General features: G+C 43.9%; 1 protein-coding gene across 5 annotated transcripts in view; it reads right to left on the reverse strand.

Annotated features, from left to right (window-relative positions):
- The window catches only part of MLLT10 (MLLT10 histone lysine methyltransferase DOT1L cofactor), a 220,057-nt gene that overhangs the window by 93,997 nt on the left and 98,787 nt on the right, over window positions 1-27,273 (reverse strand). For 4 of the 5 annotated variants that reach the window (XM_075271697.1, XM_075271694.1, XM_075271693.1 and 1 more), the window contains 2 exons: window positions 24,511-24,565; window positions 7,367-7,476 (listed from right to left, as the gene is read on the reverse strand). In XM_075271697.1, coding sequence (XP_075127798.1) covers window positions 7,367-7,476; window positions 24,511-24,565 — 165 coding nt within the window. The remainder of the gene's footprint in view (window positions 1-7,366; window positions 7,477-24,510; window positions 24,566-27,273) is intronic. The other variant, XM_075271696.1, reaches the window with a different exon arrangement.

Below are 27,273 nucleotides of genomic sequence, written 5' to 3' on the forward strand. Positions count from 1 at the left end.
CTCTAAAGCCAAAGCTGAGGGGGATCAAGCACTGGGGATTGGAGAATATAATATAATATAACCCCGCACTGTGCCAACACTGGATCTCTAGGGCGCCATTCAATTGTTTGGGATTTGTTATCGCCAACGCCACCTCTGAGTGTGAAATGTAACCTAAAACACTGTTTTTGGTTTTCGCTTCTTTCTTAACCCTCAATAAATAGAAACATAATAATAAAACATTAAAAGCAGGATAAAAATCCCCAAAACAGAGTGCGATAAACCTAAGAGGGCATTTATAATATCCCGTATATACAGTCCCATCGTATCGCTCTCATATTACCCAGCGCTAGATAACCAAGGCCTCTTAGGAGATGGCGTGTAAGGGTTAACAGCTGTTCCCCTGCTCTGGGGTTTATTTGTTGGGAGGTGAATTCTTTGAGGCTGAAGTCTGTGATGGCGATTTGGGTAGGTTTATTTGTCAATGACAATCCGTGCATATTCTTACACACATCAAAGGGGGAACATGCTCTTCCGTGTCTACAGCGCAGATTCCCTCATTTCCTGTTGCTGTCTGCTCCAGCGTCAGATTAGCAGCAATAATAAGAAAAGTCCGCCAAACGGTGGCTCCGACATATGGGATTTTAATAAACGGCTTTAAGACAAGATCCTGGAACCTTTCATGCGGCGTGGGCATGCACATACAATTATGTGGCGGCCGGCTCCGGGGGACAAAGCAATTCTTCATTATTTAAAAAGAAAGGGAAAAAAATTTTGAATTTTTTTTTTTTTTTTCACAATGGCGAAATTAAATCTACAGACACCAGGGATAGAATTAGCAGCCATTCAGTGTGTGCGCTGGAAGATTTCCCCGCATAGATGATGCCTTTACCGTGATCGCCAGTCTCTGTAATATAGCAGAGCGTCTTATATGTATTAAGGAAATCCCTAGATGACACCAAAGCCCTATGAAGATGACATCAGGGGCTCATATACTAGTGCGCAGCCAGGCCCCGGAATTGACAGACTGGATCAGGTCTCCATATATCGCCCACACCACAACCTGCTCAATATATAGGAACCAATTCATAGGAATTCTGTCTCCTCACAGTAATAATTCACTTACATACGAGCGGCAGAAAGAGAGTCGTTCTATAAGCAGTGGGGCTGAGATCGCCATTTAAAGGTGATGTGATACATAGATTTTTATATTTTTATATTATAAATTATTTTACTTAGTAATAAGTTATTATTTATAATAAATGTATCCGTTAAATAAAATTTAAAAAAGTAATCATTTAGAAGAAGTAGAATAGTTACTTTCTAATAAGTAAAATTACATTATATTATTTATTAGAAATTACTTATTATTTTACTTATTACAAATTACTACCGGTAAGTAAAATAATAATTTTAACAAGTTAATACTTATAATAAATGTATTATAAGTGAAATAAAAAACTTAAAAAAAAAATTATAATTTAGACTAAGTAGAAGAACAGCTACTTTATAATAAGTAAAATTACATTATATTATTTATTATGAATTACTTATTATTTTACTTGTAAAATGTGGCTGCTATACTGTATAAGACTTAGGGTCAGTTCACACGTGAACTGCCCGCGCGGGTTTTGACGCCTGAAGAAAGGGCATGTCCTTTCTTTTCTCCGCTAGCGCTTTCTCCGCCAGGCGTTTTTTCAGCGTGAAGATTTTCCACGACCAAATCAGCGCTCAAAAACTTCTGTGCATTGACCCTAAAGTAACAGCAACTTTACTCATGGGCCATCAAGTGGCTTTGAGCCAAAAAATGATGCAATTTGCCTGTAACCTGCAGTTCCACAACCATTTCCAAGATAAAATTTGGATACTAAAAAGACTAAATTGCAGAAGTGATGCGAGACTGTGACATGTGGCATGCACCAAGGCGTAGGATGCGAGTGTGTGACATGTGGCATGCACCAAGGCGTAGAATGCGAGTGTGTGACATGTGGCATGCACCAAGGCGTAGGATGCGAGTGTGTGACGTGTGGCATGCACCAAGGCGTAGGCTGGAAAACTTGCGTGCACCCAAACATCTAGCAGGTTTGGATTTCTTTCACCGCTCCAGATTAGGCCCAAATGAATGGGCCTAGTTGGGAGGGAGGTGTCGTGAGGCAGACGCCGCGACTGAATCAGCCGAGGAATCTGCCTGCAGAAAGGGCAGCTCGTGGAAAAAGGAAATGACCGACTCCCATTGATTTCACATGGTCATGCTATAGCGAAGTCCCATTCAAATGAACGGGGACGAGTTGCAATACCAAGCACAGCCACTATACAATGTGTGGCGCGGTGTTTCATGAGCAGTCACGCAGCCACAGTAAATTTGACTTACAGTGGAGCTGAGATTCCTACAATGAGATTCCTATGAAACGGAGGCATAATACAGAAACAATATGGCCACACAGAAGTCCATAGGCGCCATACTATACCCTTATACGTTCACTACTTCAATAAAGGCTAATAAATGAATAATAACAGAGCTCTTATTACCATAAAGTCCAATAAATACACAGGACTGAGTGAGGGAAAAAAAAGGGGGGTGGGGGAGCCCCCCAGTGTACAACCCATAAAACAACCCGCCACCTCCAAATGACATCTTCAGTATACACAACTGTTTTCTACATCGGAAAATGCTATAATTCCGGAGGAATGTTTTCCAGAGGGGCGTATATCACAGAAATTGCAAAACAGGAGTGTACTTTATGATCTGTGATATTTCTGTACAAGTCCGATTATTCCTTTGAGCCTAAAATTTGAGCAGCGCTATAAATGTCTACCTTGCAGAGCCACTGAAATGGTGTAATGTGGGGGGAGGGGGGCAGCACTTTGTACAGCCGGGGCTGATCCCGGGGCCGGCTCCTGCAGTAACTTCACATTTCTGGTCAGAGAAGTAATTATATTAACACAACTCCAATTACAGAGTAAAACATTACCGCTGGTGTCAGTCTGTACTGAAAACCTCCGTAATGCGAGAAACAGATTCTGCGTGACTTACAGGTCTCACAAGACAAGTGTGTATACTGCACCGTCTGTGGCCAATCCCATTTCTTGTAATCTGCCTGTATTATCTATGTGATATCTATGAGAAAAATCCTGCACAGAGGACTTGTCTCTGTAATGTTAATGTGTAACCCCCTGAAACAGCGGTCCGCCAAGGGACCTGAACGACGGAGTGTGAACCTAGCATAAAACTAAGGATTTTTTTTTTTTTTTTTGTAGATTATGAGCCCCATATAGGGATCACAATGTATATTTTTTCCTATCGGTATGTCTTTGTAGAATGGGAGGAAATCCACACAAACATGGGGAGAACATACAAACTCCTTGCCGATGTTGTTCCTGGCGGGATTCAAACCCAGGACTCCAGCGCTGCAAGGCTGCAGTGCTAACCACTGAGCCACCGTGTTGCCCCAAAACTGAGGAATATATACAGAAATCTTCTCTTTGCATGCAAGGAGCTCAGACATGTTCACCTTCATCTTCCTCCCCACTGTCCTATGTCCGGCTGTAAGATAACTGGCTGCAGCAGGAGCCTCCCCCCTACCCTGCCCTGCAAGCAGTAGGACAAGAAGATTTTTTAAAGGGATTTTTCGAGACTAATTAACTGGTGACCTATCCTCAGGACAGGTCATCAATTAAAGATCAGCAGGGGCCCTCAGACGATCAGCTGTTCACTGCATCCTCTTCATTACTTATCAAGCACAGTGCTGTACATTAGTATAGTGGTCGTGCTTGGTATTGTAGCTCAGCACAGTCACATGATTGGTCATCAATTAAAAAGTCCTGGAAAAACCCTTTAAGCCCTGCCCCTTTGGCTGAACCAGTCATTCTCTAGCTAAAAGAGTGCTAGTTTTTTTTTTTTTGCAGATTTTGCTGTGGTTTCTTTGAGCCTAAGCCAGGAATGGATTTAGTAGAAGGGAGCAGTAGAAGTGATTCCTTTAGATTTCCTATTCCTTTTAATACCACTCTTGGTTTTAACTCAAACAAAACGCAGCAAAATCTGCAAAAAAAAAAACCTCAGCTTTTCTGCCTATGTGGCCTCGGCCTAAAAGGTGCTTTCCAGCCTGATGACATTGGGCCTTGTCTTCAGAATAGGCCACAAATATTAGATCAGTAGGGATCGATAGGTCAGCACCTCGGTCTTGCTCAGTGCTGACTTTTGCAAAAATGCTGTCAGATCTCATAGAGACTTTGAGTGGCGTTACGATTTTTCCATTCGCTGCAATCGGGAAACTGTAATTGCGTGCTCAGACTGTGAGCGAGTTGTGCAAGTGAAGGAGCTGCGGTGCTCATGTGAGTGCTGAAGCTCTGGCCGAGGTGCCAAGGGTCGGACGCTGACCGATCCAGAGGACAAGCTATTCATTTCATATGAAAACTGCTTTAGGATGAAATAAATCCTGTTTACTTGCATCATTCACTTCTAGGTTCGTGTTCCTTTAACTGCTCCATTTGTGGTCATTTTGAAGGTCGTGTTTTTCTACTTCTTCTCCCAAGAATGCCTTAGGATATGTACAGACGAGAGAGAGCGTTCTCTGCCATGTGAGCAGCATCAGAACGACAAGCCTATACTAATAAATAGTAAGAAAGCAGCGGCCGGGCAACCCAGGAGGAAACCAAAAATGATCATGAAAAAGGAATTCAACCATCAGGTTTGGAGAAAGATCAGGGAGGTGGCAAATACAGGTCATAATATCAACGAAAATGCAATAAGTGTGCTCCAATTACCAGGACCCCTCCTCTACCCCAAGAACTGGGGTCCTGTGTCTCCTATTTTAATGGAGGTGGTGGCTCAGTGGTTAGCAGGACATCATTGGTAAGGAGTTTGTATGTGCTCCCCAAGTTTGAGTGGGTTTCCTTTGGATACTCTAGGTTCGTCAAGTCTTCAAAACCCCATTGCTGGAAGAGCGTGCGCCTCAAATATCAGTCGTGGCCTCCACACAGCGGGCTGTGCACCTACATGGAAAGCCCTGGATCTCCATCATCATTTACACCCCTTATTCAGGAAGGTGACGAGGGCGACACAAAAAATTGCATTTATTCTTTTTTTTTTTTTTTTTTTTGCACAGAACCCCAATTTGAGCAAAACATTTATGACATTTTATGCCTTGTATGTATGATGTATAATAAATCTGCCCCTATATCTTTACAGCACTGTGGAATAGGTTCATGCAATACAAGCAGGCAAAATACATTTTGGGAGAGGTGATCAATAATAGAGGAGTTAGTTCTGACACCCAGGACCCCCCAATGATAAGCGGCAAAGAGCTTCTGGTGCTTGGGTGAGCTCTACTTCCACTTCCCATAGGATTCATAGAGCTGCAATATCAGGCACAGCCACTATACAAGGTGTGGCGCTGTGTTTGGGACAAACACCCCTTATTCTTATTCAAATCAGATTGGTGGGGTCCAATGCAAAAATAAAATTAAAAAAAAAAAAAAAAAAGGGTTGGACAATCCCTTGAAAAATAACTGTTTAGATATAAATGGTATATATATATATATATATATATATATATATATATATATATAATCTTCACTAGCTCCTTGGTGTACACGTTTATAGGACGTGAATCGTGAATACTAAAAATACAGGGGGAGGATTCAATGGTGGGGGGCTTCTCATAAAAACCAAAGCCTGTCGATGGTCGCTTTCCATACATGTCTGACCCCGTGCCTTTATACAGCAGCTTAATATAAACAATTCATTAAATCCTCATAATTTTTCATTTCCTCTAAGGAAGCCTGGCCACTAGGGGCAGCGTTATACTAGCACCTATGGGGGTCATTTACTAGGACAGAAGAAACGGAGCGATCTCTCATAACCGGCAGACATTTGCCTTTCCTATGTAATTTTCGCAAGATCAATAAATGCTGTATGCGGTTGCTATGGCGCGGAAGCCGTGTGTTATCCTCCTCTAAATGAGATTTAGGTGTAAATGCGGCAAAGAAGGACGACTGTCAATCACAGTAATAGGTGGGAATCTGCACATTTATAAGGTCGGCCGTCCTCAATGAGCCATATCATTGTAATGAACCACTCCAGTATTACATACATTATATATATATATATATATATATATATATATATATATATATATATATATATATATATATATATTTTATTTCTTTATTTCTTAATTTTTTCTATATATATATATATATATATATATATATATATGTGTAATACTGGAGTGGTTCATTACAATGATATGGCTCATATTTTATTTCTTTATTTCTTAATTTTTTCTATATATATATATATATATATATATATATATATATATATATATATATATATATACATAACATACACACATAATATAATATTATATTAATATGATACGGTATCATGGATTGATTTAGTTGGCAACATAACATCACAGATCCTTCTATCCCTTCCAGATAATTCAGTAAAAAAAAAAAAAAAAGCCATGTGCAAACATGAAAACTTCTTTACTGAAGTCAATGCAACGTGTGCTCCTCTTGCATTCATGACCCTCATATATAAAAACATGCCTAAAAAGTGTATGGGGGGATGTGGACATATAAAGCCCTGCACACCACAAATCTGTTATCAAAAAAGTCTCTTTGCACAAAAAAATTTGTTGCAGGAGTTTTTGTCATATCGGTTGTGCAGATTGTGAGCCCCATATAGGGATCACAATGTACTTTTTTTTCATTATATCTTTGTAGAATGGGAAGAAATCCACCCAAACACGGGGAGAACATACAAACTCCTTGCAGTAGTTGTTCCTGGCGGAATACAAACCCAGGACTCCAGCGCCGCAAGGCTACAGTGCTAACCACTGAGCCACCGTGTTGCCCCATAAGTGGGCAAATTTGTCACAAAAATTGTCATAATGTCACTTCTTCGTGCACCAAAATACGTAACATTGTAGGGAATGACTGAGGCTTTGCACGCTGGATGTAATCCATCCCCTGCCAGTGTTAGCTGTGCTCAGGAACTCGCTTTCTGGCGTAAGTCACTTTAAATGTGATGGTCCAGGGCACCCAGGCCACAGCTCGCCTTGAATCCTGCATTGCTAATCTCTTAAAAAAGTGGCAAGCGAAGAGGACATCGTGCATGTGCATCGTTGGCACAAAAAAAAGACAATGCATCACATACGCGCCCCGTCTCCTCCCATCTACAGCGGTTTTCTGGCGTAGGGTACATAGTAAATTCAACATTTGTTTCATTTGGTGCAAAATTTCAGCAAAGCAGACGTTTACAAATTCCTCTCATGAGACATATTTCCCCATCTGGACTTACGTCAGACGAACATTATGACACTGGGAGATAAATGAGAACACTTCTACGCGACTATTTGTGGATGAAATGATGATTTACCTTATTGTATCGTTCGTGCGGCACCGACTGTAAGACAATAGGCTCCATCGTAGAAACATTTGCAAACTGGACTTCTGGAATATATAGTGCACAGACCACATGAGCCCAACCTGGAAGAGAGAACGGTCTGTTACTACATGAAACACAAACAAGCCCCGGGACCCTGTCAATCACTAAAGGGGCGGTCAGATCTAGTTCGTCTATTTGGGTGGAGTCCGCTGTCCGCAATCTTAAAAGTGGTTGTACAGGAAATACAGTTTCTCAAGGAGGCCGAGGAAGGTGAAAAAAAAAAAACAAAAACACACACACACTCCTGTCCCCGACGCTCTGGGGTCTCCCACCAGGCTTTGTCTTATGCAGGTCCTTCCGCACGTGACCACTGAGGCCATCATGTGTGCCGAGGTCTTCAAGCTATGGGGCTCCGCTGGACTGGACAGTGGCAGGGGCCATCGGGGCACCAGGGACAGGGGAGTATGTTGGGTTTTTTTGTTTGTTTGTTTTCTTTTTCACCTTGCCAGGGCTCTTTGCAGAAAACTTAAACATCCCCTTTAATCTTTCTCATGCAATTACAAAGAGCGCCTCTCCCTGGAGGAATTGTCCTGTCCTGCATTACAGGTGCAACCGAGTGATTTACATTGATGCTTTGCAATGCTTAACTTCACCTGTAGGGGTGCTGCAGAAAAACTGAACACTTAGGATTTATGCACAGAAACATGTGTACCATCTGTGTACTAGCCATATTTATCATGGTCAGCACCCTGACGTATTATAGTCTAGGGACTCATAGCCACGCCTGTGTATTACAGGTCCTATTCCAGCCTGTGTTGCGGCCTGGGCTCACTGAAATAAATTGTTGGGGCCGTGGAGGTAAGAACGCCACTCAGATCTCATCCATGTGCCGCCCGTGCTGTTTGACCCCAGACTCGACACCTGGGTCCTAGTAGCCGTAGGACTCGTTCACACGGGGCAAGAGGGTGCTGTTGCGAGGCAGGCGCCGGGGCTGACTCAGCTGCAGAATCCGCATGAAAAAAGGACAGGTCACGGAAAAAACTAAGGTAGCGGTCTACATAGAAGTCTATTGTGAGGGGTCGGATTCAGCGTCAGAATCCGCCCCCTCACAATAGACTTCTATGTAGAACGCTACCTTAGTTTTTTCCGTGACCTGTCCTTTTTTTATGCGGATTCTGCAGCTGAGTCAGCTCCGGCGCCCGCCTCGCAACAGCACCCTCCGGACTAGGCCCATTCATTTGAGCCTACTCCAGAGTTGGAAGCCACGACAGTCGTAGCAGGCGCATTTTGGTCCAATTCTGATACGGCTTCCCACTTCAAAATAAGGACCAAAACGCGCCATACCGTGCCCCGTGTGAACGAGGCCTTACAGCCAGATTTCCCCATAGATGACAGTTGATCACTGTCAATCCTTATACACCATTCAAGGGGTGGGGTCTCATTTTTGGTGGGAGGGGCTTGAATGGGCAAATCTACTTTTATTTTTTTTTCCGCCTTTAAAAAGAATTGGATTATGGTAAGTGTAATTCCTATACACTTAGGAATATTAATAAATAAATATTAATAAAAGGATTCCCCACTTATGGGTGCGTGTGTGTGTTCTCAGCGCACGGACTACCTGGCTCAATGTTACACTGGCCACACAGAAAGACACATGTGGGGAATAAGGGCATTGACAGCCAATTTGCCATAATCTATTTCCATTTGTGCGGCCAAAATGAATAACTCGATCAAAATCCGCAGGCAATTTAGACGGCGGCTCCTTCAATGAAATATACATAGCTGGTGGCGATGTCCTAAATGTGTTGCCACCAGGCGCCGTTTCCCCACCGCCGTTCCAGCGTAATTAATACTAACCGTGAGTGAGAGCCTTCTCCAAACACAAGGGCAGTAGAATGGCTTTCAATGAGCTCCAATATGTTGGATTATGAAGAAAATCAGCTTTAAGTCATAATGTGTGCGCTGTGCCTCCAGAATGGGCTATTGTGGCCCTGCCAGAAACAGCAGCAGATTTCTGACTACTTTAATAGCCAAAATAATTCTGCAGGACTTGACTAGCGTCCAACTCCGAGTCCCCGAAGGTAAACATGGGCTTCAGTGGCAAAAGCAATAAGTCAATATACTTTTCAGTCTTCTGTTAAAACACATATGGGATTGTCTGGTGCGATTCCCGCACTCGGCGGAGAGAGGAAATACACCAGATACTTACACGTGTAAAACTCATGTCCGAAGCACAAACGTAAGGATACAGCATGCAGAGAGTTAAAGATTGGGAAAATAAGCAAAGTATTCGAAAATCACAAATTCTCCTCCAAAAAAGGGAGGAATAAAATCAATAGGAAATAGAAATTCTTACAGACTCAAATGCCATTGCTCCTAGGAGAGACAGTGAGGGTGCTAATTACCCCTCCTCCACACAGGGATACAGGGAGAGCGGTCAGAGCTGTGAGCGGGTGACTCTCCTAGGAGCCCTATCTGGATTTAATCTGCTTTTTTCTCAGAAAACCTGCTCCAAATGTCATCATCAAACTCAGCTTCTCTCCTCTATCATATAACCTATATATCACAGAGCTCAGCTTCTCTCCTCTATCCTATAACCCTATATATCACAGAGCTCAGCTTCTCTCCTCTATCATATAACCTACATATCACAGAGCTCAGCTTCTCTCCTCTATCCTATAACCCTATATATCACAGAGCTCAGCTTCTCTCCTCTATCATATAACCTACATATCACAGAGCTCAGCTTCTCTCCTCTATCATATAACCCTATATATCACAGAGCTCAGCTTCTCTCCTCTATCATATAACCTATATATCACAGAGCTCAGCTTCTCTCCTCTATCATATAACCCTATATATCACAGAGCTCAGCTTCTCTCCCTCTATCATATAACCCTATATATCACAGAGCTCAGCTTCTCTCCTCTATCATATAACCTATATATCACAGAGCTCAGCTTCTCTCCTCTATCCTATAACCCTATATATCACAGAGCTCAGCTTCTCTCCTCTATCATATAACCTACATATCACAGAGCTCAGCTTCTCTCCTCTATCATATAACCCTATATATCACAGAGCTCAGCTTCTCTCCTCTATCATATAACCTATATATCACAGAGCTCAGCTTCTCTCCTCTATCCTATAACCCTATATATCACAGAGCTCAGCTTCTCTCCTCTATCATATAACCCTATATATCACAGAGCTCAGCTTCTCTCCCTCCATCATATAACCCTATATATCACAGAGCTCAGCTTCTCTCCTCTATCATATAACCCTACATATCACAGAGCTCAGCTTCTCTCCTCTATCATATAACCCTATATATCACAGAGCTCAGCTTCTCTCCTCTATCATATAACCCTATATATCACAGAGCTCAGCTTCTCTCCTCTATCATATAACCCTATATATCACAGAGCTCAGCTTCTCTCCTCTATCATATAACCCTATATATCACAGAGCTCAGCTTCTCTCCCTCTATCATATAACCCTATATATCACAGAGCTCAGCTTCTCTCCTCTATCATATAACCCTATATATCACAGAGCTCAGCTTCTCTCCTCTATCATATAACCCTATATATCACAGAGCTCAGCTTCTCTCCTCTATCATATAACCCTATATATTACAGAGCTCAGCTTCTCCCCTCTGTCATATAACCTATATATCACACAGCTCAGCTTCTCTCCTCTATCATATATCCCTATATATCACAGAGCTCAGCTTCTCTCCTCTATCATATCTCTCTATATTATAAAAATGAATTTCTGTCTGTCTGTCTGTCTGTTCTCTAATGCGAACCAAACGACTGGACCGATCTTCACCAAGTTTGGTACAGAGATACTTCAGGTATCCGGGAAGGTTTAAGACGAGACTCCAACTCGCTCGGACGTACCGTTGCTGAGATACAGCATTCCAAACACAGTGCCCCCCCCCCATAGCCAATACAAACCTGCAAGTCTTTCATTCCATTCATTCATATTCCAACTGCAATACACACGGTCACTCCACATGCACAATACAACACTGATATCCAAACTGAGATACACGCATCAGAGGATTAGATACACAGATCAGCACACAGTATCACACACCAGAAGATTAGATACACATGTCTGCACACAGCCCCACAAACCAGAGGATTTAATTACGTGCTTCTGCACACAGTTTCACATGCCGAAGGATTAGATACACGCGTCTGCACAAAGTACCACACGCCGGGGAATTGGATACATGCGTCTGCACACAGTACCACATGCCAAAGGATTGGATACACGCATCTGCACACAGTTCCACACACCAGAGCATAAGATATGCACATCTGCACACAGTACCACATGCCGTAGGATTAGATATTCGCCTCTTCACACAATACCACACAGGGGAGGATTAGATACGTGTATCTGCATACAGTACCACACTTTGGAGGATTAGATACATACCTCTGCACACAGTACCACAAGCCAGAGAATTAGATACGCGTCTCAGAACACAGTACCACACAGGGGAGAATTAGATACGCGCATCTGCACACAGTACCACACGCCGGAGGATTAGATACACGCGTCTGCACACAGTACCACACGCCGGAGGATTAGATACACGCGTCTGCACACAGTACCACATGGCGTAGGATTAGATAGGTGCATCTGCACACAGTAATACATGCCATAGAATTAGATACGCGCATCTACACACAGTTCCACACGCCGCAGGATTAGATACGTGCCTCTTCACACAATACCACACAGAGGAGGATTAGATACATGCCTCTGCACACAGTACCACAAGCCAGAGAATTAGATATGCGTCTAAGCACACAGTACCACACGGGGAGGATTAGATATGCATGTCTGCACACAGTACCACACGCCAGAGGATTAGATACACGCATCTGCACATAGTATCACACGTCGTAGGATTAGATACGCGCGTCTACACACAGTTCCACACGCTGTAGGATTAGATACGTACCTCTTCACAGAATACCACACAGGGGAGGATTAGATACGTGTGTCTGCATACAGTACCACACTTTGGAGGATTAGATACATGCCTCTGCACACAGTACCACAAGCCAGAGAATTAGATATGCGTCTCAGAACACAGTAGCACACAGGGGAGAATTAGATACGCGCATCTGCACACAGTACCACACACCGGAGGATTAGATAAGCGCGTCTGCACACAGTACCACATGGCGTAGGATTAGATAGGTGCGTCTGCACACAGTAATACATGCCATAGAATTAGATACGCGCGTCTACACACAGTTCCACACGCCGCAGGATTAGATACATGCCTCTTCGCACAATACCACACAGGGGAGGATTAGATACAGGTCTACACATAGTACCACAAGCCAGAGAATTAGATACGCGTCTAAGCACACAGTACCACACGGGGAGGATTAGATACACGTATCTGCACACAGTACCACATGCCACAGGATTAGATGCGTGCCTCTTCACACAATACCACACAGCGGAGGATGAGATACCTGTCTGCACACAGTACCACACTTTGGAGGAGTAGATACATGCCTCTGCACACAGTACAAGCCAGAGAATTAGATACGCGCATCTCAGCACACAGTACAACACACCAGAGGGAGGATTAGATAAGCGCATCTGCACACAGTATCACATGCCGTAGGATTAGATACGCGCGTCTACACACAGTTCCACATGCCGTAGGATTAGATACGCGCCTCATCACACAATACCACACAGGGGAGGATTAGATACGCGCATCTGCACACAGTTCCACACACCAGAGGATTAGATAAGCACATCTGCACACAGTACCACATGCTGTAGAATTAGATACGCGCATCTGCAAACAGTTCCACATGCCAGACGATTAGATACGCACATCTTCACACAGTTGTACACGCCATAGGATTAGATACACGCATCTGCATACAGTACCACATGCTGTAGGATTAGATACGCGCGTCTACACACAGTTCCACACGCCGTAGGATTAGATACGCGCGTCTACACACAGTTCCACACGCCGTAGGATTAGATACGCGCCTCTTCACACAATACCACACAGGGGAGGATTAGATATGTGCATCTGAACACAGTACCACACTTTGGAGGATAAGATACATGCCTCTGCACACAGTTCCACATGCCAGATAATTAGATACGCGTCTCGTCTCAGCACACAGTACCACATGGGGGAGGATTAGATACGCGCATCTGCACACAGTACCACACGCCAGAGGATTAGATACGCGCGTCTGCACATAGTACCACATGCCGTAAGATTAGATACGCGCGTCTGCACACAGTTTCACTTATCGGAGGATTAGATATGTCCCTCTTCACACAATGCCACACGGGGGAGGATTAGATACACACATCTGCACACAGTACCACATGCCGGAGGATTAGATATGTGCATCTGCACACAGTACCACACCAACAAGGATTAGATACTTGCGTCTAAACACAGTACTACACGGGGAAGGATTAGATACAGCTTTACTCCAGGTATCCATAAGAACTGATCACAGGTTTTTCACTGATATCCAAACTGAGATACACATAATCACATGACTCTTATGGACATACACAGAAACAACATACAAAATACACCAGTGCAAAATTGGACATTTCGTATGGGGCCACATAAAATGTAATATACCCGTGCGAAGCCGGGTCATCCCTCTAGTAACCTATATATCACACAGCTCAGCTTCTCTCCTCTATCATATAACCCTATATATCACAGAGCTCAGCTTCTCTCCTCTATCATATAACCCTATATATCACAGAGCTCAGCTTCTCTCCTCTATTATATAACCCTATATAGCACAGAGCTCAGCTTCTCTCCTCTATCATATAACCTATATATCACAGAGCTCAGCTTCTCTCCTCTATCATATAACCTATATATCACAGAGCTCAGCTTCTCTCCTCTATCATATAACCCTATATATCACAGAGCTCAGCTTCTCTCCTCTATCATATAACCCTATATATCACAGAGCTCAGCTTCTCTCCTCTATTATATAACCCTATATATCACAGAGCTCAGCTTCTCCCCTCTATCATATAACCTATATATCACAGAGCTCAGCTTCTCCCCTCTATCATATAACCTATATATCACAGAGCTCAGCTTAGGGTAAAGGGTAGCTCACCAGTTGTCAGCCATTATTCCCAGAAACAGATACAAGAAATAACTGGTCAAACTGTAATCCACCAATCTGAATTAAATTTACTGGTGATTTTTTTTTTCTCTATTATTTTCGCAGGATATTCTCTTGGACATTGGCTCCAGTCTAGTAATATATATTTCCCGTGATCTAATAACACAACAACCACTTAACTCACATACGAGAAGTTTCACAGTAATAAACAGGATATTCAGAAGAATGGCTCAATATCGCTGTTATCAGGGCGAGCTATGCTGGATCTCAGTTTTTATTGCCACTTTTATTAATATAGCTCTGTTATATTTCAGCAGCCATGTCCCAGAGTGATCCGTAATGTGTGTGCGGGGGAAGGGAAGTGACAACTGCTCAAGTTTCTTGTCAAATTTAATCTATGTCTGCCCCAAACCAGGGATGTACAGTAGAAAGAACAAGATGACTACTTGGAATTGTTATTTTTTGTTATTAAGATCCCAGGACTTAAGTCAGATCATAGAGGTTTTGTAATGTCAGGAACCCGGCAGCATGCGTTTCATTTCCCTGCAGCGCCACAACAGGCGAAATGAGGTATTACACACGACACGTTCCCTCTGATACCAATACGTGGGATTGGTACCAGTCACATTATCATCCATGATCTATCCGCCCCCTGCTTCCCGCAAACCTACTAAAAGATGGAGACTAATGTATGGCAACGTTACTGCAAAATCTTCTGTCACTAACTATTGATGAGCAGACAGTTCCCGTCACACAGTTATAATGAAGGCAGATTGGGGCAGATTTAAAAATATTGGCATTTTTAACACGCCTCCATATAAATCAGGCGCACCTTCCTACACTAGGCTGTTCTGCACTGGAATCTACCCCAGGTCCTAAAAATGCCCCAACCATCAGCAGGGCAGGGCAGCAGAAAATAATTAAATACAAAAATTTGCAGATTTTCCCTACCCTGCACACCTAAAAACTAGTGTTCAAGACATACTAAGGGTAAGTTCACGCGGGGTTTGTTGGTCAGGATTTTGAGGCCGTATACGCCTCAAAATCCTGACCAAAAAGACGGCTCCCATTGAAATCAATGGGAGCTGGTCAGTTCTTTTTTCCGGGAGCCGGAACAAAACTGGAAAAGAATCGACATGCTCAATCTTCAGGCCGATTTGCCTTGCGGCATCGGCTGAAGACACTCCCTACCGACTAGGCCCATTCGTTTGGGCCTAATCCGGAGCGGAGTGCGCGACTGGAAACCGATGCAGTGCACCGACATCCAGTTGCAGCTACCCGTATTTTGGACCAGAACCTGAGGCGGCCTCTGTCTCATGTTCCAGTCCAAAAAACCCTGTGTGAACTTACCCAAAATCTCCTCCATAGTCTCTTAGATTAATTAGAATGTAGAGAGTAGGGTAATTGCACTCACAAAGCAGGTACACACGGTACAGTCTCTAGCTGTCCATGTGATGATGCTGTGCTGATGCATCATGGGATTGATACCAGAGCAAAGAGAGAGAGATATATAAAGGCCAAGAGAGACTGATCAGGAGCTGAAGAGAAGACGGATTGCAGGAATATGAGGGCAGTATATAAGAATAGTCTGGAGTCTCACAAGCAGGTGGTGGGTGCGAGGATGGAAAAAGGGTTTGTGCTTTAGTACGTCTTTAAAAATGGATTTTCTCTATAGCAAGACTGAGCTTGACAGTGACTTTGGGGAAGATAGACTGTCTTTGAAGTGGTTTTCCGAGACTTTCTAAATAGAAGCCAACACACTATTGGGGCAGATTACCACCGAGCAGTTTTCTGCCATAGAGACGTCACAAATCTTTGCTTTTGGATACTTTTTCACAACTGGTGTTGCCGCAGCGGGTCCCATCTGAACTGAATTATTAAAGCCTCTCTGTTACAAAGAGGAGGACAGTATCAGCTCAATCCAATAAAATTTAGATTGAAAAAAAAAAATTGAGACATTTTTCAAAGTATAAAAAGAAAAAGCTGCTGACTCAGAGATTGGCATTAGACCATGTGCAGACTTGAGAGCACTGATTGAAAACCTATGACATGTAAAAACAGTGCGGCGCTGCTCCTTGGCCTGGGACCAGGCAGACACACGTGGTAAATCCTGGTGAATGCAGTTACACGACATTCCTGATCGGCCGCCAGATGGTTCACATTTCACTAACAACTTTTGTGTTGTAACAATCCTGCCCCGGCAGAGAGGAAACACAGGACAGGAGCAGCAGCCGCGTGAAAACTGGAAAGACTTAAGGAATTGTCACATTCCCAATCAGACGTCTGGGTTACAATGTGCGCAAGACAATGAGAAGGTTTAGTAGATCTTATGCTGGAGGCGGAAGGAAGGGGCTTGTTCTTCCTTCATCTGGAGGAAGCCTCTGCAAGACAAGGTGCTAAGTCTTCAAGGGGTTTTCTCAGGACAGGGGATATATGCAGTATGGGTGGGGGTCCGACTGGTGGCCCCTCCAATAATCACTAGAATGAGGGTCCTAGGCCACTATTTTGGAAGCCTTTGGATGGAGTGGTGGTCATACATGCGTCCTGCCGCTCTATTCAACATCTACTGGACCGACGGAAATGGCAGACCAGAGCAGGGAACACCAGCTGGGTAGAGGATGGAGGAAGAACTTAAAGGGGGTTTCCAGCTCCAAAACTAATTTTTTACGCTGATGACCTTATACACAGGGTAGGTTATTAAAAAGTAATCTGTCAGAGCCCGACACCCAGATCCCACAAAGATGTCTCCAGGTGCTGGAAGATGCTAATGGACAGCAAGTAATAGAAGATATAGATGTGGCTGTGGCCCGTCCACTGTATTTGGGGGCATTCACACAGAGGAAGTTGGCGCTGAGCCCGATGTGGACTCTGCATCAGAATCAGCGCTGTTAAAAAAAAAAAAAAAAAAAAAAAAAACTCCCATTGACTTCAATGGGTTCCGTTTTCCACGCGGAGTCCATTGACGTCAATGGGAAATTCTTTTTTGCAGCGCTCATTCTGATGCGGAGTCCATGCCAGAATCAGCGCCAACTTACTCCGTGTGAATGCCCCCTTATAGTGTTTCCAGGGAATGGCAGCACCACCCTATTACTTGAATTCAGTAGCAGCTTCTGACACTCTGTGTGGGGTCCGGATGTCTGACCCCCACAAATCACATACTGATGACCTATCCTGTGTATAGGTCTTCCATATGGGGGGAAAAAAAAAAATCAATTTGGTGCTGGAAAATCCCTTTTATGGGATTAACAGACTCCGAATAATCCCATTTTGCTTAATCAGCATTATGTCATTCCTCTGTTATTCTACCTGTATAAGTAGGAATAAATGGTCAATGGGGTGTGTCCATACACACTGACACTGTCAGATGGCATGAGGAAACATTCTATTGACAAGGGAATGGTGACTCCTATCAATTCATGCATTTCCAGGAGGAATGACAGAGGAACAGCATAAGAGTTCTAAGAAAATGAGTACAAGGACTAAACAGAAATGTTAGGGTATGTTCACACGGCGGAATTTGCAGTCCACGTGTGAACATGACACGCGGCGACCGGCATCCCGTCGTGGTGTTCCGCTCCGGATTAGGTCCAAATGAATGGGACTGAATCAACCTCGCGCCATGGTTGATTCAGCCCCAGAATCTGCGGCAAGAAGGGTCATCTCACTTCTTCTCTCCACTACTAGCGAGCGGAAAAAAAGAAGCGAGTGGCTCTCACTGAAGTCAATGGAAGCCGGTTTTGGCAGCAGATTTTGAGGTGGATTCCGCCTCAAATTTCACTGCCGATAAACTCCATGTGAACTGACCCTTAGAAGAACTCAATTATTTCCATATTTACTTGGGGCCTACATGCAGGTAGCTGAATGTTATTGTCGGCGACTAGGTCTGTAGTCACGTGCGGGTCAGTGCAAAGCAGAACAGATGACACACTGATGGCACACGCGTGTACTGCACGTTCTACCAGACCTGATCAATAGAAGAGATGGACAGAAATAGGACCCGCTCCATATTTTGCAATTTGGTCCTAGATCAATGTATACATATAGAAATATCTAAAATGTCGGCCCCAAAGCCGCTCTGAACGCCGCAGCGGTGACTGTCCAGTTGTGCGGAGTGAACATGTTCTTTCCAAACTAGAAACCCCACATCTGGCTTTCTCCCAAAAAACACTGAAACAACTTCCAAAGCTTCAAGGTACAAGTTGGAACAGAGATAAATCCATTCCATCTGGCGTGTATTATTCCTGAGGCTAATGAAGACAAAACGTTGATACATAATGAATACTATAAAATCGGGATTTTTATAAACAGCATCTGGCATTTTTTCGCTCCCTTTTCACCTCGGCTCGTACCCTGACAGGAAGGCCTGGAACAACATGTGATGCATTGTGGGTCCATCAGGCTACGCGGGGATTAGCACAACAAGAGAGAGCGATCCATCACCTACACGTGTAGGTTCCTGCATGTCTGGAGAGCGGGTTTAGGGCGTTGTCCTTAAACTATTTGGCACTAATGGGGGAAAAGCCTGTTCTCACATTGAACCTGTGTATTCTCCAGGATCCCACACACCGAGACAGCGCAGCTTCATCCACTTACAAACCTGTCCCAGCGGACGCAGAGGAAACAGCGAGACCTTAGAATAGTCCAAAAACATCAAGAAATATTTTACTACTCGTTATTGTTATTACAGTCCTGACCGAAAGCAGGATTACGAGGAATTAGGACGGGCGATTCACAGTAATGGAGGGTGAAAAAAAACACATCTGAGTCTAAGACATTGGTCTTAAGATATAAAGCCAAGGATGGACAGAGACCTCAGAAGACACCAACAGCAATTCATAAACCATTTTGACTTTTTTATTTTAGAAGACCAAAGAGATCTTAGAAAACTGCCAAACGGTTTAGAAGAATTTCTAAAAATTTACAGTAAGCGGACATTTTTTTGTGGCCTGTGGGCACGTGCAATTGGCTCTGCCTGAGGCCTAGCAGTTTGACCCCTGGCGTCAGCAGAAGACGTGTGAAGAGGCAGTTTTTGAAGAAGATGGAGGCGTCGCTGGAGATTTCTCTCACAGCATTGGGGACGCCCCCAGTGCTGTTTGAGCACTGAGGACCGCCCCCGGTGCTGCGAGAGAACTCATTTATATACCGATGAAAACTGGGATTTCTACTGAACAGCGGCGCAGAGAAGACATCTAAAAAGGTAGGAGAAGAATAGCCTTTCTTAAGACTATTCCTACGTGTTCGCCACAAAAAAATTTGTTTTAATGATAGGATCCCTTTAAAGAAACTCTTCAGCCAAAACTAAAGTTTCCCATGTCTTCCATTATGGCCGTCCGAGTGTCAATCTTCTTAGTTCCGTCCTCCTATTTCTACACAGACATAACGTTCGACAAATGAACATTCATTGCCTGAAGCGCTTGTTTCGCAATCTCTGCACAACACGGCTGCCGCGGGTGAATCTGGTTTCGGTCACTTGCTTTTCTACTTGAGACTATGCGGATCTAGTGTCACTTATAACAGTCTTCAGTAGGTCCTGTGTGTGCTTAAACTATAGGGATCGTACCATATGGTACGAGACAGAAATTCCTATTTCAGTTACCGCTGATGAATACACAGGCATCTGTCACACAGTCATAATACAGAAGTTGACAGCTTCACCTCAATGACAGAATACTAATCTAAGAGACCAAATAGGGGAGGATAGGTATATTCCCAATGGGTAGAGATGGTACTGACTCTAGCTGCCTATGGGATCCTGTGCTGAAACGTCAAAGCAGAGGAGATAGGGAATCCGCAGAAATCTAACAATCAAGATGGGGTCATTTTAGAAGTAGGGAAAGAGTTACACTACAAGGATCAAGTACAGTAGACATAGAAGTGCACAGTGGAGACCTGAAGGAAAGAAACCGGAACGCTAGTGTGAACCTAGTAAGCTGAAATCAGAAATGATGAAGAGACACGAGCACCGGAAAATGAACTCTAGGTCTCTTTTATATCATCTCTTCCACTTTAATACAAATAGCACAATATAAGAGTGAGGAGGAAAATATACTGCAGTATTATTTTATGAAGTAATTACCAGATCTATCAGGAGAGGCGACAGGTCCTCTTTAAGATGGGATTCACACACGGCGTATTTTCGTTCGTCACCGAACGCCATTTCTGACAGTTCAAATTCTGAATTGCAATTTTCAAAGTAAATCCATAGCAAATACACCGCAAAATGCACAAGAGTAATTCAGCAGCAAATTCTGCAAGGAGGATTGTTGTGTGACATAGTTTTAACACCATATGCGAATCCAGCCTAAGACTGAGGCCCCACGGGCTGGAAAAGCCGCGCTAAAGCGCGGCGGGAACAACTGCAACGTGAACGCATTGTGGTTCTTCACGTAGCGCTTTGAACAGAAAGTTCACAGAGTTTTCATCGATAGGTCATCGATATCAGATCAGCCAGGGTACGACACCCATCACCCCACTGATCAGACACTGACTCGGATAACAAATATGGCCTCTTTATTGAACACCAAGGCATCGACGAGCGACAGCCGCCAGCCCCATTTACCACTGGACACCGTCATCCAATGCAGCCACTACTGTACATTCCCTTACACAATAACAAGGAGCACCAGCACATTATGCAAGTGACAAACCGTCCAGAAGCAAGGTGACAATAAAGTTGTGTGAAATGAACAGTTTACTTACAGATTTGTGCTTTATGTTTATGACTATACGGCAAAAGTCGATACAGAAATGTCTGGAAAGTTTATGTGGTGTTTGCACAGACTATTCCCAAGAGAACATGATCCGCACTTACTGTGATGATTACCTGTTGTCGCCACAAGTGATTGTACCCGCGAGTACGGCGGCCGCACAGCACGGCGGTATATAAATGTATGGCTGTAGTCATGTTATAGGAGTGGTAAAGCAGAAGCCATAGCTCTACTGTAAGGAGACTGGAGCACTTGTACTGGATATCAGCAGTTATTTCTTAAAGGGGCTCTATCATTTGGAAAAGTCATTTTTAACTAATCACATCCTTGCATAGGCTTTAGAAAGTCTATTCCACACCTACCTTTAGTATGTAGCTTGTCTCAGTGGTTTCTGAATAAGTCCGTTTTTGTTCATATGCTAATGAGCTTCCAGCCAGCACAGGAAGTTCCCAGCAGCACTTGTCTCTGCTATTATCTCCTATGTGTGTGTGCAAACAGGAAGCTGAGTCATCAGCAGCAGCAGCCTCCCATAGGAAACAATAGCAAAGAGGTGCACCATGCATCGTGCACCAGTCTAATTAGCATATGAATAAAAACAGACTTATATTCAGAAACCACTGAGGCAATCTACATACTACAGGTAGGTGTGGAATAGAATTTCTAAAACCTATGCAAGGATGTGATTAGTTAAAAATGACTTTTCCCAATGATAGAGCCCCTTTAAAGGGGTTGTCCATTTCTCAGTAAAACTATGCTAAGTGGGGTCCAACTTCTAGGACCCCTTCTGACCAGCTTTGTGAAGGGGCAGGGGCACTCGTACAAGCATAGGGACCTTAAAAGGAGTCTACCACATCCACCAAGCATATTCAACCATCACCATCATGTTACAGAGACATTACAGTGAACCTGTAAACCTGCTCTCTGAGCACAGCACATCACTGAGGATCCCAGGTGTCGGACCCCACTGATCTCTTACCAATGACCTATCCTAAGAAGTGGACAACCCCTTTAAGGATATATGCACATGACCCTCGTGGTTTTTACTGTTTGCAAATACTGGACTGCAAAAACCATGTCCGCCTATCATCCACAATCACAGATCTGCAAAAAACTTCTATGGACCCGTACACTTGTTTGTGCAAAAATAAGACAGGCTTCATAATTTGTGGTCCTTGTACACGGCCCGTCTCTGGTTGTGTGCATGGAGTCTAAAGGGGGGGGGGGGGGTCACATGTTGGGATTTGATGCCGGTTTGGAGGCAGACATTGCAGGACTCTGAAAAAATAAGCGTCACAATCCCATCTAAGCGGCTTCTACCCTCCCCTACAGTTTCCTTCCCTTGTAGATTGCAAACCCCGGAGTTCAGGGTCCGCCACGCTGTCACGGACTTAGTTCATGTTTATTGTACTTGTTTTTTTAGTCTAATTTGACCTACATAAGCCCTTTTTATATGCAGAACGCCCAAGAACAACTATATAGATTCATAAAAACAATACAAATTATAAACCAAGCTCGAGCTGTTAGTAAGACCTCCGCTTTCTAATAACCTACAACAAATCCTCCGCCAGCGTCAAATCATCGAAATCGCAACAAACCTGAAAAAACCTCAGCCATAATGACATAACCTCCAACGGATCAAAGCCCAGAACGCTTTGAAGCGGCAATTACGTATTTTTAATATCACATGATTGGTTCCTATGTAAATGGCCTTATTATGGAGCAGGCAGGACTGTTTAAGATTACTGTCTATTCACATTGGTAACCTGCACTCCGGTTTGTCTGCCTTTCAGGCATGTGTTGGAGAAGGTCCAAGAGGCGCGAGCCTTTAACGATGACGCTAGCTTTAGTTATGTAGTTGGAAGGAAAAAATAAAATAAGCCGCTTTCTTTGAACTTAATCACAATAAAAAGTCGACATTGCAAACATGTGTTCACTTTTAAGGAGTCGATACATAGTGAATGGTAAGCAGTCTCCACTTTCATCCCCAGGTCTGACCTTACCAAATCCCTGCGCTTCATTTAAAAGATGGGAGGGGGGAGTAGACGGAGCAAAGCGAGACTAATAAATGTGGTTTGTGTGTTCCCTCTAGCGCTATACCTACATACATATCACAGAACTGCTTACATGGCCACGACCTGAGACTTACCCCTGGAATAGCAAACCAGGGCAGTACAAGGTTCTCCGGCGACTCTCTCCGATAACCATGGACCTGAGCTTTAACGGGATGCTATCATTGGATACCCTTTTATTTCTGACTAACATGTAGGAATAGCCTTAAGAAAGGTTATTCTTCTCCTACCTTTAGATGTCTTCTCCGCATCGACATTCGGCAGAAATCCCGGTTTTCATTGGTATGCAAATGAGTTCTCACGCAGCTGTGGGGGCGTCCCCAATGCTGCGAGAGAACTCTCCAGCGCCGCCTCCATCTTCTTCTGGAACGCCGTCTCCCTGCGTCTTCTTCCATCCTGGACTTCAATCTTTTAGGCCTTGGGCAGAGCCGACTGTGCATGCCTGCGGCCACAAGAAAAGTGGCCGCTTACACAGTCAGCTGATGTGGGCAGCCACAAGAAAATGGACACTTACACAGTTTACTGAGTAAGCGGCCATTTTCTTGTGGCCGCTGGCATGCACAGTCGACTCTAGAAGATTGAAACCCAGGATGGAAGAAGACGCCTGAAGAAGATGGAGGCAGTGCTGGAGAGTTCTCTCGCAGTACAGGGACGCCCCCAAGTGCTGTTTGAGTGCTGAGGACCACCCCCAGTGCTGCGAGAGAACTCATTTGCATACCGGAGAAAACTGGGATTTCTACTGAACAGCAGCGCGGAGAAGACACCTAAAGGTAGGAGAAGAATAGCCTTTCTTAAGGCTATTCCTGCGTGTTAGTCAGAGAAAAAGGGTATCCAATGATAGCATCCCTTTAAGCTGAGGCTCCCCTTCATCCAAGGCATCAGTCCCCACAGTCATAGCTCCATCCATACCATATTGCTTATATATGAAATCAACTACTAAACTGGCAGCATCGGAGGGATTGTCTAGGCATGGAATGATGCCCAGACAGACATCTAACACCTGGCGAGTATCATTTGTATTAGATAATGAGATGTGTGGACAATACCTGCTTAACATTGGACAACCCATTCCACCCCAATGATAGTATACCCGGACAATTCATATAACAGATCATTAAAGTACTAGTACAGACAAGTCCCCGTGTCCCGCCCCCATGCAGGTCACTTTAACCAGATGGACTTACCTCCATTGTCAGTACGCTTTAATGCTCCATCCTTATGAGGACACAATTCACATCTCTGGAGAAAGAAAACATTTGGAAACAAGGATTAGATATACAATAGTCTGTCCTTCACACACATCCATATGTACCTGCTATACAGTGATATACGCTATGTCTGTGTTACAAGGCACAAGTTATAATGTATCAATATAGATAAATTGTATCCGTCTGAGGTCTACACTGTTCCATTAAGGCTCTGTTCGTATTCATACTGGCTTCTACTTAGGAAGAAGTCCCCAACGTAAACTTCCAACGTATGCTGCTTTAGGTCGTGGCCGGCGTATGTCAAAAAGTCCCTCTTTTGGTATATGCTGAGTGTGTGGGGACCTAGGGGTATGTTCAGTGTCAGCCAGGAGAATTCCCGATGTGTAGGCTGAAGGTATTGTAGAAACAACAAGTGATCAGACCCTTATATAGCATTACCTGAAATGGACACTCTCCGCCTCAAAAACAATTGTAAATTTAGGTTAGGGCCACATGGCGACTTTAACCTTAACTCTTATCACATGAGCATAGCGTGTTCGGTCACCATGTGATGAATGGAGCTGCACTGATGTTGCACAATGTGACTTTATCCATTTACATTAGCAAAGGAGTAGCAGGGATAAACATCGATCTATGATCATGTGATCGGAGTCGTGACCAAGGTCAGTGTGTTGCCCTAGCCTCAGGGTATTGCACCCCCACCCAAACCGATCTGATCCTGATGATCCAGCCTGAGAGTGCCGGGTCTTGTACCATCATCAATCTGATCACCAATATTAAAGTCCTGAACTATCCCTTTAACAACTCAATGCTTGGTCCGATCATTGTCTCCGCTGACAGTGTGCCGCCATCTTTACAGTTCTCCTATTGTATATTTGCATCCCTGCGGACAATCCGATTCTACAATTCTTCACTCCTCCATTAAAATGCACAAAGATAGAAACACATTCATGTTAAGAGGACGTGAAATCAGGAGTCACAAATAACAAAAAAACAAAGATAAGGAGGAGGGAGTAAGGAGTCATGGATATTGCATGAATATTGGGAAGAGGCTGCAGTGTTAGAGGTTTTTACTACCGTCATAGCCCCGCTGGAGGCCAGACAATTGAAGCTGGGCCATAAAGTAGCATTATGTAATTGAGATTTCAGCAGGAAACAGAAACGGATGACTACAAAATGAGATTTCCAAACAAGCATGAAATGCAAAAACAGACCATTAATATTCACTGGGCCGCACCGACCTGACGCTGATGAGACGCTTCAACGCTCGGTACGGGGTCTCAGGGCGACCACAATTCATTGTTGTTATATCTATTGTACAGGAGCTAAAGATGGCAACAGGCTGCTAAATCCTGAATTAGTTTTACAGGGGTATTAAAAAGTTTCCCTATATACTTCATGTATTCATTCTTGATGCTTGCTGTCATTCAATAGAAACCTTTATTGTTTTATTCCAGATTATAAAACTTGTGCTGGTCCTGTCAGGATTTTGGTTACATCATGTAATTTGCAGGCTGACACGACTGGGGGGTGCACTAAAGAAGCTCTGCAGCACAGATTGTGATTCTTCAGAACACACACGGTATTAAAAGGGTTGTTTACTTCCTTTTTAGCGATGATCTATGGCCATGTAGATATCGGAAGCAGGTATTGGTGTGTTTTGTCAAAATAAATATAAAAAAAAAGTGGTTATCAAATGGACCGATAATGGCCGCACGATGGTAAGATATATAGGGGTCACAATGTACATTTTTTTTCTTATCAGTATGTCTTTGTAGAATGGGAGAAAATCCACACAAACACGGGGAGAACATGCAAACTCATTGCAGATGTTGTTCCTGGTGGGATTCGAACCCAGGACTCCAGTGCTGCAAGGCTGCAGTGCTAACCACTGTGCCACCATGTTGCCCCAAACACACAGAGGAATCTGTATTGGAAAACACAGTACATCGGCCAGGTTTCCCACCTTGAACTCCGTGCATGATAGTGATCAATGATGCTCACAGTCTCTGCCTCACCGTGGCGCCACTGTCCAATACATATATAGTACTGTATATCCTATCCTATCCTACTAATATTATAATGTGAAAGTTTGCGTGTTTGGATGTTTGTTCCTTAATCACGCAAAAACGGCTGAACGGATTTGGCTCACATTTGGCACATACATAGATTGGAACCTAGAATGAAACATAGGCTACTTATTATGCTGGTAAATGACCGGACTTCACGACGGCTAACAATGAATTTTTGCCGTGGGGCAAAATTTTAGGAGCATCCGTTTGGCCTTTTCCACCACAGAGGCTGCTCAGACACTGCCATACAAAAACACCTGTAAGGCAAATTGACAGATGCAGCAGAGCTTAGGCAGCGCTCTAGCATAGCAAAGTATGTCCCCCATATGCAGAGATGTCCATACACCTGGGTATACTGCACATATGCAGAGATGTAGCAAAGCCGAGATGCGGGCGCAGGCGGGCCATCGCCAACAGCAACTGCATACATATACGCAGGTGTTCGCCAACAACAACACGCGGACGAAGTCACGGGCAGATGCTAGTAGTATATAACAGTAGAGCTGCTGGGAGATCCAGATTCCTCTGTGTGTTTGGGGTCTAAAGGGAATGTCTCACAGGGATCTTTTATTTTTTTGTTTACCATGTGATCATAGAAGAAGCAGCATTGACTTCATTTGTCCCCTGTTGCACTCTTGTCCCAAATGGTCTCTATTTCCTGTCCCCA

This window comes from Leptodactylus fuscus, chromosome 4 (genome assembly GCF_031893055.1).
Source record: "Leptodactylus fuscus isolate aLepFus1 chromosome 4, aLepFus1.hap2, whole genome shotgun sequence".
In the NCBI taxonomy this organism is placed as follows: Eukaryota; Metazoa; Chordata; class Amphibia; order Anura; family Leptodactylidae; genus Leptodactylus; species Leptodactylus fuscus.